We start from the raw sequence: 13,936 nt of genomic DNA, 5'->3' as shown, positions 1-13,936 counted from the left end.
TTTAGGGCTTGAGTTGGGAATTGAGCATTCTAATCATCATATCCCTGTGATTTTAGGGATAGTTCACACAAAAATTTCACCCTCATTTCATTCTTAACCCGTTTGACTTACTTTGTTCCGTGGAACACTAATAGAGATGTTTTAATGAATATTGCAGAACGTTTTGTCAATGCAATGGAAGTGGATAGTGCCTCACTTTAAAGCTTTAAGCCTTTTAAAAGGACCCAAAAGTATCATAAAAGTAATCCATGCAACTTGTGTGTAATATTCCAAGTCTTCTGAAGGCATACAATAGGTTTTGGAAACAACCCGAAATTTAAGTCGTTTTTCAGTGAAAATCTTGATGTCTCTTGCACGTTCGTGAGTGCTATGTGAAAAGATTGTTCACAATGGCACACGTGTTCATGCAGGAACTTGTGATGTTTAGTGCTAAATTCGATGCAATTTTCTGCGTGAAATTCTTTTATGTTCTGCATAAGAAAGAAAGTTTAAAACAACATGAGGGTGAGCTTAAGGTGGACTGAACCTTTAATATATTTGTATATTATATTGTTTCATTGCATATTGTTATTGTATTACTTTATAAAACTTGCATTCTCTTTATCTTTCTTGTCCTGTCCCAGTACGGTGTGGACGTAAAGAGCTGTGACGCCCGCGGTCAGACCCCCCTGTCATACGCCCAGTGCGCAAGAAGTCAGGAGTGCGCTGATGTCCTCATCCAACACGGCTGCCCTGTCGAAGGAGGCAGTCTGTCAACACCCACGGCCATCCAACACAACATCAACAACAACGCTCAATGCGAGCTGAACCGTAGTGTTAGCATCATGTAACTGTGTGCAGGAAATACTTGTGCGCTCCATACTATAAGCGTGCAGTGTCCCAATGCCTCTGTCATTTGTGTCCCTGCACTGAATGTTCATGTGTCAGTGGATGCCAGTGATCTTGATGTTCCCGTAGAGTCTGTTCTCGTTAAATGAAATCACTTTCCTCAGCAGTATGTTGCAGATCCAATATTGTCATTATTAGGAATACTGTGCTTAGTGTCATGTGTGTCATGTAAACCCATTACTCCATGACAACTTCCTGTTGTGAGCATACAAAAGGAGACAGCAGTATTAACATTATCAATGCTCATTTGGTGAGGTTTTTTTTTAAGCTACAGAAATGGACAGTTACGTCTTTTTTTAAGGATCTTATGTTGTATGTACTGTATAGAACAACATATGAACAGGTTCTAAACAAAGCAAGTTTTTATTTTTAAAATTCAATTTCAAAATTTGCACACGTTTCATTATCCATCAAAGCATATTATTATGTTAAATGGGTTATTCTCAGAAAACCTGTCAAGAACTTTTCCAGGTCACATTTCACCCCGATATCAAAATAAATGAATAAGAAAATTATAAATGCGTAAAGCAAATTAAACTTTTTTTTATTATTATTATTATTCATTTTTTACATTTTCATGACAATTAAGCACATTTTCCCTTAAATTCTCATTATTTTGTATGCAAACAAAATAATTATATATTTATGACATAATTTAAATTGTAAAGCATTTAGACATAATCGTAGAATTTGTTGTACTGCCTTTAATTTATGCAGATTTAATTAAAAAATCATTGCGTTATTGTAATTTTTCACTGTAATAGAGGAAAGATTACTTTATTACTGTAATAAAAATCTGTTGAGAATATCCACTGGGAATAATTAATGAGAATAGGGCATAAAATAAATGTGTCCAGTCGCATTACAGTAATGAGAGTTTGAGGAGAAAATATGTGCTTATTTGTCATGAAAATGATGTCAGTGCAAAACATCTTTATCAGTCTAATATACACATTTTCTTTATTTAAACTTTAGGATATAAATACTTTTTTTTTATTATTATTTTTATTTTTTTATTATTTTTTTGTGACCTGGGACATGTTTTTTTGTGAGATTACATTTTTTTTTGTTAGATTCCACACTATAAAGTGAATTTTTTATTTTTTTTTTTTTAAGAAATATTCCAGGTTCAGTACAAGTTAAGCTCAATCGATAGCATTTGTGGCATAATGTTGATTACCACAAAAATGTATTTTTTTCGATTTAAAATCTGGGTAGCAGTGAGGCACTTACAATAGAAGTGAATGGAGCCATTCCATAAATGTTAAAATACTCAAATGTTTCAAAAGTATAGCCACAAGACATAAACAATATGCACGTTAAAATTATGTTTGAAAATCGCTTACAAACCTTCTCTGTGTAGAGTTATATCCAATTTTACAACTTTGTTGACATCACGACTTTACGAAGTAAACCCTAAAAGGACCGTAAAAATGACATTTTAAACAAATTTACAGCTCAAATAATACAAGAATTTAAACAGAAGTAATGCAAGTGCTTTTTCAAAAGGATGAGCTTAACATTTCTGCCTTTAAACCCTCCAAAAACTAGCCACATTCACTTCACAAGTGCCTCACTGTAACCTCGATTTTTGTCATTAATTTTTTGTCATGATCAGTATTATGCCAAAAATGATTTTGATTGATCTTAACTTGTATCAAACCTGGAATACTCTTTTAAAATGAAACTTAACAGTTGCGCCACCATTGACGAAGCTCGAGGTTTCTGCCCTATCAGAAACATATCACACTAAAGACTGCTGGATAAGGCATTACCATTTGTAGCATCAGTTGAATATACAAAACACAAATCGTCTATTCATTTCTATTTTACATTTAACCTTTTACATGATTGTCTGCAAAGAAACACCTTAAGAGGCTTGATTACCTTACAAATACTGTGTTATTACGGATGCCTTGTGCAAATAATTTCAGGACTGCTCTGAAGTGGTCTTATTACTGTTTGACACAGATGTCACTCTCCGGTTTAAAGCACTCCTGCCTAATGAGACATCCATTAAGTACAGCGGACAGTACCTACACGCTAGATTTAGAATTAAGACGCTCTCGCTGTGAGCTCTTGTGAGAGCATGTGTTTGTGTAATGAGTGTAATAATCTTCACACTTGAACAAGGGCTGCTTGTGAAAGTGTGGCTGTTTTGTATTCATTAAAATCCAGACGAGAGTTGTATTCTAATCGAATGGGATGAACAGATGAGTGGTATGGATTATGTACAGATGTGTGTATAAAATAGTTTTTTTTTTCCTCCCTCTTGCAGCTAGCTGTGTGTAGTGTGGGCAATTTATGGATAAAATTGCCATTACCTACCTATGTAAAACTCTTATCAGCCTTAACCCTCATTTGTTAGTGTATAAGCTGTAAACTTTTAGAAACCAAAAGACTAATCAGGCTTTTTTGTGCCTGAGAGCTCCTCACTCATTTGTTTTTGGCCTACTTGAAACAATAAAAGGATCATTAGGCCTTGATTAATTTTTCACATGATAAGGGAAAGTGGTAACAGAAACAAATGAAGATGTTAGACGCTTTTAATAAAAGGCCTCAAAGTCCTTACCAGACAGTATTTTATGTTTACATTACTTTTAGTTGTTTCACCTTATAGTAGGTACGTTTTCTTACTTATTTGAGTTGGATTTGTACATGCAGCCCTGATCTAGCAAGCTTTGGGAGAAAAATGCAACGTTTGTTAACAGCATAAAATTTCTTTGAAACTTTACTTGCCTTATTAGACTTCTAATTAGGCTTTTTAATGTCTGCAAGTGATTGCATCTGATGTTTAATTGTATTTTAGACCCAATTTTAATTCTTAAAGGTACATGGATTCGATGTTACTTGTGCGCGTACATGTTGATAAAATAACGCAATGAAATTCATGGTGGTGAGCAAAATTACATTACTTCCCTTAAATAAAAATTGTACGTTTTGTGACCCCTTTATCTTCATAAAGTGAATACAAAAAGTTTTCTTTTTTGAATACGTTGAGTTTTGGCTCCTGTGTTTGATATGATTTTGCTTGGTTGGACTTTTGAGAATATGACAGTTCAAAATGTTCAAATCCACTAGTGCATCTTCCCTGTAAAGGTGTTTTAAACTTTGGGATGTACCCGCACTTGAGTAGCCATCCACCAGAGAGAGGCCATTTTAACTCCATTTCAGTTGTTTTGGTACCTGGTTTGGGTCTCAGTGTGTCCACATTGTTTGGCCATTAAGGTACTTATGTATTATATGTACATTTGACATATTTATAAAAGCAGAATGTAAATAATTCTTTTGATGTTGCTTTTATTGAGCTGTTTGATCATCTTTTTTTTTTTTTTTTTTAATTTGCCTTTGTTTTTAATGCTTCTCCTGAAAATGATGGAGAGATTTCATGAGAGTTAGCTGTTGTGTGATCGGATGCTTGGCTGGCTATTGACATAATAAACACTCCAATAAAATGATTTATACCATGAGTGCTGAGACATTTTTGGTCGTTCATGTTGTTGTTTTTAACACTCAATTTTTTTTAGCCTTTTTTGCTTTTCGGATTCACACATTTCAATTTCACAACAAAATTCCTTCGAATTTAATTGTCATTTTTAACTACAGTAAATTGATAAAACTTGATATATATATATATATATGAGTTACCATAGACTTTGTCAGTTTGAACCAGTCTGGCCATTCTCTGTTGACCTCTCTCATCAACAAGGTGTTTCCATCCAACTGCCGCTCACTGAATGTTTTTTTTGTTTTTGGCACCATTCGGAGTAAATTCTAGATACTGTTGTAAGTGAAAATCCCAGGACATCAGCAGTTACAGAAATAGTCAAACCAGCCCGTCTGGCACCAACAATCATCCATGCGATTATCTAATCACCCAATCATGTGGCAGCAATGCAGTGCATAAAATCATGTAGATATGGGTCAGGAGCTTCAGTTAATGTTCACATCAACCATCAGAATGGGGAAAAAATTTGATCTCAGTGATTTGGAGCGTGGCATGATAGTTGGTGCCAGATGGGCTGGTTTGAGTATTTCTGTAACTGCTGATCTCCTGGGATTTTCATGTGCAACAGTCTCTAGAATTTACTCAGAATGGTGCCAGAAACAAAAAACAACCAGTGAGCGGCAGTTCTGTGGATGGAAACGCCTTGTTGATGAGAGAGGTCAACAGAGAATGGCCAGACTGGTTTGAATTGACAAAGTCTACGGTAACTCAGATAACCGCTCTGTACAATTGTGGTGAGAAGAATATAATCTCAGAATGTTATTCTGAGATGCGGGTTGGTGCTGTTTTGGCGGCACGAGGGGGACCTATACAATATTAGGCAGGTGGTTTTAATGTTGTGGCTGATCGGTATATATATATATATAGTTTTGTTAAAGATCATTTAATTCAGTTTGATGGATGTTTGTTATTTAAATGTGTAACAATAATGAATGATGAAAAAATGCAAGGGAATTTATATAAAAATTATAAATCCATGATTTTTCTTGAATCCATGGTTAAAACATTAATGGGAAGGATTTTTAAAAATTTTGATTTCTAGGCCTGGAAAAGTCCGAGAAATTATTAAAATTTTTAAGCAAATATTGAGGAAATGTCTATTGCGAATATATATATTATATATAAGTAGGTTATGCTCTGCTCTCATTTGTACACTGAGTCACACACACAAAAAAAGACCATTTGAAATTGTAGCTTTCAGTCATTACTTTTACTTTTAATTGTAGCATAATTTAGTCCACGTCTGTAAGCTTTAAGACCATCTATATGATATTGCACTCCTAAAAGTTAATAGCATAGCAGATATTGTATACACATTTAATATTTGTTTTTTTATCTGGAAAAACACCACAATATTAATGACTTATCTTGTACTATGGAGCGTATACAAAATTTTTGTCCAATAAGATGCTCTCTAATGAGAATGTCCCGCCTCTTAATAACACCTCTGACTAGCAATGCAAGTAGCAAATCATTTGTTGTGATGTAAAGGCTAATGCCAAATTTTTTTTTATTTTTTTTAAAGAGACAAACCATTCAATATACACTCACGGAGCACTTATTAGACATATCTGTACACCTACTTATTCATGCAATTATCTAATCAGCCAATCGTGTGGCAGCAGTGCAATGTAGAAATTCATTCAGATATGGGTCAGGAGCTTCAGTTAATATTCAAATCAACCATCAGAATGAGGAAAAAAAATGTGATTTTGACTGAGGCATGATGGTTGGTGCCAGATGGGCTTGTTTGAGAACTTCTGTAACTGCTGATCTCCTGGGATTCTCACGCACAACAGTCTCTAGAGTTTACCCAAAATGGTGCGGAAAAACAAAAAACATCCAGTGAGAGGCAGTTCAGCAGATGGAAATGTCTTGTTGATGAGAGAGGTCAACTGAGAATGGCCAGACTGGTTCGAGCTTTCTGTTCTTGGCTGACAGAAGTGGAACACAACGTGGTCTTCTGCTGTTGTAGCCCATCCGCCTCAATGTTCGACATGTTGTGCATTATGAGATGCTGTTCTGCTCACTACAATTGTACAGAGGGTTTATCTGAGTTACTATAGCCTTTCTGTCAGCTCGAACCAGTCTGGCCATTCTCTGTTGACCACTCTCATCAACAAGGCATTTGCATCTGCAGAACTGCCGCTCACCGGTTGTTTTTTGTTTTTGGAACCATTCTGAGTAAACTCTAGACACTGTTGTGCATGAAAATCCCAGGAGATCAGCAGTTACAGAAATTCTCAAACCATCCCAACTGGCACCAAAAATCTTGCCTCAGTCAAAATCACTGAGATCACATTTTTTTCCCCATTCTGATGGTTGATGTGAACATTAACTGAAGCTCCTGATCAGTATCTGCATGATTTTATGCACTGCATTGTTGCCACACTATTGGTTGATTAGATAATCGCATGAATAAGTAAATGTACAGGTGTTCCTATAAGTGCTCTGTAAGTGGTTTTAAGATTAAATTATGCTAGCAAAAAATGGGTCTCATGACAAGTCGTAATTATAGAATGAAATGGCATAAACATAAGACTTTTACTGCCATAGAGAAAAATAAATGAACTACACTGGCGGCCAAAAGTTTGGAATAATGTACAGATTTTGCTTTTATGGAAATAAATTGGTACTTTTATATACCAAAGTGGCATTCAACTGATCACAATGTATAGTCAGGACATTAATAATGTGAAAAATTACTATTACAATTTGAAAAATATTTACTTAAACTACTTCAAAGAGAAAAATCCTCCACGTGCAGCAATGACAGCTTTGCAGATCCTTGGCATTCTAGCTGTCAGTTTGTCCAGATACTCAGGTGACATTTCACCCCACGCTTCCTGTAGCACTTGCCATAGATGTGGCTGTCTTGTCGGGCACTTCTCACACACCTTACAGTCTAGCTGATCCCACAAAAGCTCAATGGGGTTAAGATCCATAACACTCTTTTCCAGTTATCTGTTGTCCAATGTCTGTGTTTCTTTGCCCACTCTAACCTTTTCTTTTTGATTTTCTGTTTCAAAAGTTGCCTTTTCTTTGCAATTCTTCCCATAAGGCCTGCACCCCTGAGTCTTCTCTTTACTGATGTACATGAAACTGGTGTTGAGCGGGTAGAATTCAATGAAGCTGTCAGCTGAGGACATGTGAGGTGTCTATTTCTCAAACTAGAGACTCTGATGTACTTACCCTCTTGTTTAGTTGTACATCTGGCCTTCCACATCTCTTTCTGTCCTTGTTAGAACTAGTTGACCTTTGTCTTTGAAGACTGTAGTGGACACCTTTGTATGAAATCTTCAGTTTTTTGGCAATTTCAAGAATTGTATAGCCTTCATTCCTCAAAACAATGATTGACTGATGAGTTTCTAGAGAAAGCTGTTTCTTTTTTTGCCATTTTTGACCTAATATTGACCTTAAGACATGCCAGTCTTTTGCATACTGTGGCAACTCAAAAACAAATACAATGTTAAGCCTCATTTAACAAACCAAATAGCTTTCAACTGTGTTTGATATAATGGCAAGTGATTTTCTAGTATTAAATTATCAGTTTAGCATGATTACTCAAGGATAAGGTGTTGGAGTGATGGCTGCTGGAAATGGGGCCGATCTAGATTTGATCAAAAATGACTTTTTTCAAATAGTGATGGTGCTGTTTTTTACATCAGTAATGTGCTGACAATATTTTGTGATCAGTTGAATGCCACTTTGGTGAACCAATTTTCTTCCAAAACAGCAAAATCTGTACATTATTCCAAACATTTGGAATGTTATATGTGTAGTGTGTTATAATGATTTTTCCTGAGTTTAACCTCTAACCTAAACCTAACCATAAAGTCTAACCCCTTACCCAAACCCTAAACCTAGCCATGGTTTTAATGGGAAAATATGTTTTGTGTACCACGTAGGGAAGAAAACATTGGGGTTTGTCATGAAATGAGGGAAGCGTATTACTGGTTGACATTTTTTTTTTTTTTTATAAATATGGAATGAGTATTTGTTCACAGACCCTTACTTATAAAAAAAAGTGTTAGGCTAAATTTAGGAAGATACAACCAGGGCCCATTGTAAGCTTTCTGGCAGAGGCAGTCAGGTTTTGATTTTTTATCTGTTGGTATTTGATAGAGTCCGTGATGCCATGTATCCGAACAAGATGTACAGGACCTCTGGCAGAAAAACAGCCCCACAACATTAAAGATCCAGCACCACATTTAACTGTGAGCATTGGGTACTTCTTAATCTGTGTGTGCGCCAAACCCATCTCTGGTGTTTTCTGCCAAAAAGCTCTTTTTTTTTTGTTTCATCTGACCATAGAACCCGGTCGCATTTGAAGTCCCAGTAGTGTCTGGCAAACTGAAGATGCTTGAGTTTGTTGTTGGATGAGGGCAGAGGCTTATTTTCTTGAAATCCTCCCAAACAACTTGTGGTGATGTAGGTAATGTCTGATTTATATATATATTTAATTTAATTTAATTTTTTTTTACTCTCTGACCCCAAGACCACTAATTTCTGCAATTCTCCAGCTGTGATCCTTGGAGATTCTTTGGCCACTTGAACCATCCTCCTCACTGTGCGTGGAGACAATATAGACACATATCCTTTTCCAGGCCGATTCTTAAGATCTCCAGTTAATTGGAACTTGTTAATTATTGCCCTGATGGTATAAAATGGGCATTTTCAATGCTTTGGCTGTTTTCTTATAGCCACTTCCCATTTTGTGAAGCTCAACAACCTTTTGCCACACAACAGAATTATATTCTTTATTCTAACCCATTGTGATTGATGATTAAGGGAATTTGGCCTGTGTGTTACTTCATATTTATACCCCTGTGAAACAGGAAGTCATGACTGAAAAATGTCATGTTCCTAGTCACCCAGGTGCACTAAAAAATTTAAAATATGAATGGGAATATGCTTCAGATATATTTTACTCATAAGAATTTCTAGGGGTGCCAATAATTGTGGCCAATGTGTTTTGGAGAAAAATACTTATTTAATATTGAGATTTTCCCCCTCTTTCAATTAAAGGTTTGATTTTTGTGCATTTTTCAATTGAAAGATCAAAAGGATAAACAATGCATATTTTTTTTCACAGCCTTCTTTACTCATATTTACCAAGGGTGCCAATATTTTTGGCCACCACTGTACGTGAAATTATGCATTAACAGAAAATGAATGAATATAATGCCAATATTAGTTATTTATGTCTAAAACTATTAGTGGTTAAAATTAGTAAACTAAGTTAGTGTTGTGGGTCAATGATTAAACAAAATTATTTTGTATGAACTTTAAGTTTTAGTGTTAAAATCCTTGGTCATCCCGAATTAACTGAGGAAATACACGTAGATGCATTGTCCTTTGATTTTGGCCGATTAAGGCTTTTGTTAGTGGTTAATTCATTTTCTATGTACTTCATTTTTTTTAAGAAAGTGTTGTCCCTCCTTTGACCAAGTTGATATATGTATCATTCAGTGAGAAACATCACTTTTGAAGTGATAATTAGTGCATCACGTTCAAGTGCTTTGCTGTCGGAAAGATCAGGAAACATGGACGATGCAAGGTTCATTCATACATATTTCATGAGGAACATATTACTCATTTAACATGCTGATGATGATTGTTTTTTTTGTCAAATACAAGCTATTTTCACTCATTTTGTATAAAAATGTGCAACTTGCATTACATGGTTGCTGATATACATAAAGTAATATGACCAAAACTGCAAGCGGTAACAATTAGCTATATTTAGAAAATTAAATAAAACCATTCACTCCAGAAACATACTCTTCTTCGCCATGTTGAAAGTATACATCTCCTCCCAACTCAGAAAGTCGGGTATCAAAATTATCTCTGAGTCTTAATTACGACTTGAAGGATCGTTTGTGTGCAACTTCTTAGTGGGAAACTTGTATTTATGATATTTCTGCTAGCATGTGAAGGCAGCATTAGTCTCTATGGGAATAAAAGTTTTAACTTTTCGTACGACTCGATTTCACAATCTCGTGCGAATTACTACGAGTTGTCTTAGTTGTCGTAGAGCTGATGTTAAAACAAACATCATTGGTCAAATGATGTCGGAACCTTGTGTATATTTGATCATCTTAAATGTCATTTTATGTTTTCTTTTCTCCCATTCTCTCAATCTGGTGCTCATCACTTGTTCTTTTTCTCTCTCTTCCTTATTTGGATTCTCTCTCCTGTGCTCCCTCTTTCCTCGGTGTGTTAATTTGCCTGAGAATGCATTAGCTGTAATGAGAGCTGAAGGCCGAGGGAATCCTCCAGGGTTCCATTAATCATGGCCCCTCAGACAGCCAACCTTGATTACAAGTGGCAAGAAATTCATTAGAACCGCGCCTCTGACAACTTTTATCTCCGCCACTAGCTCTGACTCATTAGGCAGCCAAATTAAGGCTATGATGGCACTGATGAAATTCATCGCTTGTTTATCCTGTGTGATTTGATGCATCTGCCCATACTTCAGCGGCGTGGGCGTCCACCGGACATTTCCCAGGATTCAGGCCTCTCTATTTCCGACTCCTCCTCTATGGACTGGAGAAGGTGGTACATTCCCTTTCATTTCCAGCGAACTGCACACTGAGGAGCTCAAATCGCCGGTGCCTTGCGTTTCCTAATGACCCGTTAATGAAACAATGCACGGATATCAATTAAACAATTAATCTGATTGTCCTAATGAGAGTCTTCCGCTCTCGACAAGCTGTGCTGGTACTCCCATCACCGCATCCCTTGAACAACACCTTGTGGAATATCTCTGTAGGCTATTTGGTTTGAGATTCATTTTTTTTTTTTTTCGTAACGGTGCTATAATAATTAAAGCTAGTATAATTGGCATAATGAGAATGCTGATTAGCGGAGTCTCTAAATGAGGGGATATGTAAATGCAACAGCTCATACTTATAGGCATTTACCACTAGCAGTTACTGGAGGCTGAAACAATTAAGTTACACTTATGTCAGAGCAACATGCTGACAATATGAGGCAAGAAAGTTCACAGATTCTCCATTATAGTTTATGAGATTGTTTTCTATGCACATAATTTATAGCAGTGTTTTTCATACATTTAACATAGTAGAAACTGGTTTAATGGCATTATTTTTAGTATTGCATCAGAGTCTAAGCATCTAAGCATTAATCCCTCTCATCATCCTTGCAACAGTTCGTGATGGTGTCATTCAAAGGGTCAAGCTACAGTTTTATCCAGGGTGTGCCATCACGTCTGAATGCCAGTTTCATCCTCCCCATTAGTACCCATGAGAGAAAACACATTGCTGGTGTGTCATGCATCATAGTAGGTTACAACTGGCATCCTGTTGCTGTTGTTGCCCATGAAAGCAGCTGCAAGCAGTGCTCTTTTATATATTGCTCTGTGACTTACGCAAGAAGTGCATGACGCATTGTTAGTTATATTAAACATCATGAAAAAGTTAGTGCTTTCGTAAGTTCCTTCATAGCGTTTTTTTTTTTTTATTATATATATACTGTATTTATACTGTATATATATATATATATATATATATATATATATATATATACACACACTCACCGGCCACTTTATTAGGTTCACCTGTACATCTACTTATTCATGCGATTATCTAATCAGCCAATCATGTGGCAGCAGTGTTATGTATAAAATCATGCAGATATGGGTCAGTTAATGCTTCAGTTAATGTTCACATCAACCATCAGAATGGGGAAAAATTTTGATCTCAGTGATTTAGACCGTGGCATGATTGTTGGTGCCAGACAGGCTGGTTTGAGTATTTCTGTAACTGCTGATCTCCTGGGATTTTCACATGCAACAGTCACTAGTGTAAAGAGAATGGTGTGAAAAACAAAAAACAACCAGTGAGCGGCAAGTTCTGTGGACGGAAACGCCTTGTTGATGAGAGAGGTCAACAGAGAATGACCAGACTGGTTCGAGCTGACAGAAAGGCTACAGTAACTCAGATAACCCCTCTGTACAATTGTACTAAGCAGAATAGCATCTCAGAATGCTCAACATGTCGAACCTTGAGGCGGATGGGCTACAACAGCAGAAGACGATGTTGGGTTCCACTTCTGTCAGTCAAGAACAGAAAACTAAGGCTGCAGTGGGTCTACCATTTGTGTACCTCAGCAGAAATCTGGATTTGTCAGACCCGGCGATGTTTTTCCAATCGTCTACTGTCCAGTTTTAGTAAGCTGTGCCCACTGCAGCCTCAGTTTCCTGTTCTAAGCTGACAGTAGTGGTACCCGGAGGGGTCTTCTGCTGCTGTAGCCCATGCGACTCAATGTTCGAAGTGTTGTATTTTCAGAAATGCTTTTCTGCATAGAACTATTGTAACGTGTGGTTATTTGGGTTACTGTCACCTTCCTGTCAGCTTGGACCATTTTGGCCATTCTCCTCTGACTTCTGTCATTAACATGCCGTTTTCACCCTCAGAACTGCCACTCACTGGTTGTTTTTTGCACAGTTCTCTTTACACTCCAGAGATTGTTGCGTGTGAAAATCCCAGGAGATCAGCAGTAACAGATCTGGCACCAACAATCACGCCACAGTCTAAATCACTGAGATCACATTTTTGTCCCCGTTCCGATGGTTGATGTGAACATTAACTGAAGCTCCTGCCCCATATCTGCATGATTTTATACATTACACTGTTGCCACACAATTGGTTGATTAGATAATGGCATGAATAAGTAGATGCAGGTAAAGTGGCGGTGAGTGTATACTGTATATACAGGTATGTATATATAAATATGTGTGTGTGTGTGTGTGTGTGTACGTGTACATGTTTATACTACATTGTGGGTACCAAATGTCTCCACAAGAATAGTAAAACTTGAGATCACCTACCTTGTGGGGCCCAGCCAGCGGTCCCCATGAGGGAAATGGCTTATTAAAGATAGTAAACGATGTTTTTTTTGAAAATAGTAAAAATGCAAAAAGGTTTCTGTGAGGATTAGGGTTAGGGGATTTAAATTATCATTAGATCTGTATAATATCCATAAATTGCATGGAAGTCTATAGAGAGTCCCGACAATGATATAAAAACAAGTGCGTGTGTGTGTGTTATAATTGTTTTATTTATATTTACTCAAAAATAACAAATAATGTTATTTTATTTATGTAACACCATCATGTTAGATTTTTTTTAATCATTTTTAAAACTATAATGACTAACATTTCGTATAATGTAGCTGAGCCTTTTTAAGTAGCTGTACATAAATACAGTTTTCGTTAGTCTGAATATTTGATAAAGTAGCAAGTAGCTTGAAATACCTTAATGAAATTATTTTCCCTCTGAGTACTTTCAATGTGCAGTTGCTGAAACTGAGGACGCATTTATTTTTTTCTTCACTGTGTTACTGACTTGTACACGTTTTCATTCATTTTATCTTCTAGGTCAAGTTTACCTTCGTTCAAACGACATTGGACCGGCTTTGTGTCCATTGTTTGTTCAAGAGAAAAAACAGCTTTCCAGTGTCACGATGTTGGCGTACTCGAGGGTGTGAGTGAGCTATAGTGACTGAATGGGACAC

At 36.5% G+C, this 13,936-nt stretch overlaps 1 protein-coding gene across 2 annotated transcripts in view; it reads left to right on the top strand.

The window, feature by feature from the left end:
• agap3 (ArfGAP with GTPase domain, ankyrin repeat and PH domain 3) overlaps window positions 1-4,352 on the top strand; it is a 224,973-nt gene extending 220,621 nt beyond the window's left edge. For both annotated transcript variants that reach the window (XM_051686602.1, XM_051686601.1), the window contains exon 18: window positions 624-4,352. In XM_051686602.1, coding sequence (XP_051542562.1) covers window positions 624-830 — 207 coding nt within the window. In that variant the 3' untranslated portion in view covers window positions 831-4,352. The remainder of the gene's footprint in view (window positions 1-623) is intronic.
• The last annotated feature ends 9,584 nt before the right edge of the window (window positions 4,353-13,936 follow it).

Source organism: Myxocyprinus asiaticus, chromosome 44, assembly GCF_019703515.2.
Source record: "Myxocyprinus asiaticus isolate MX2 ecotype Aquarium Trade chromosome 44, UBuf_Myxa_2, whole genome shotgun sequence".
In the NCBI taxonomy this organism is placed as follows: Eukaryota; Metazoa; Chordata; class Actinopteri; order Cypriniformes; family Catostomidae; genus Myxocyprinus; species Myxocyprinus asiaticus.
This window is presented reverse-complemented; position numbering and strand designations above follow the sequence as displayed.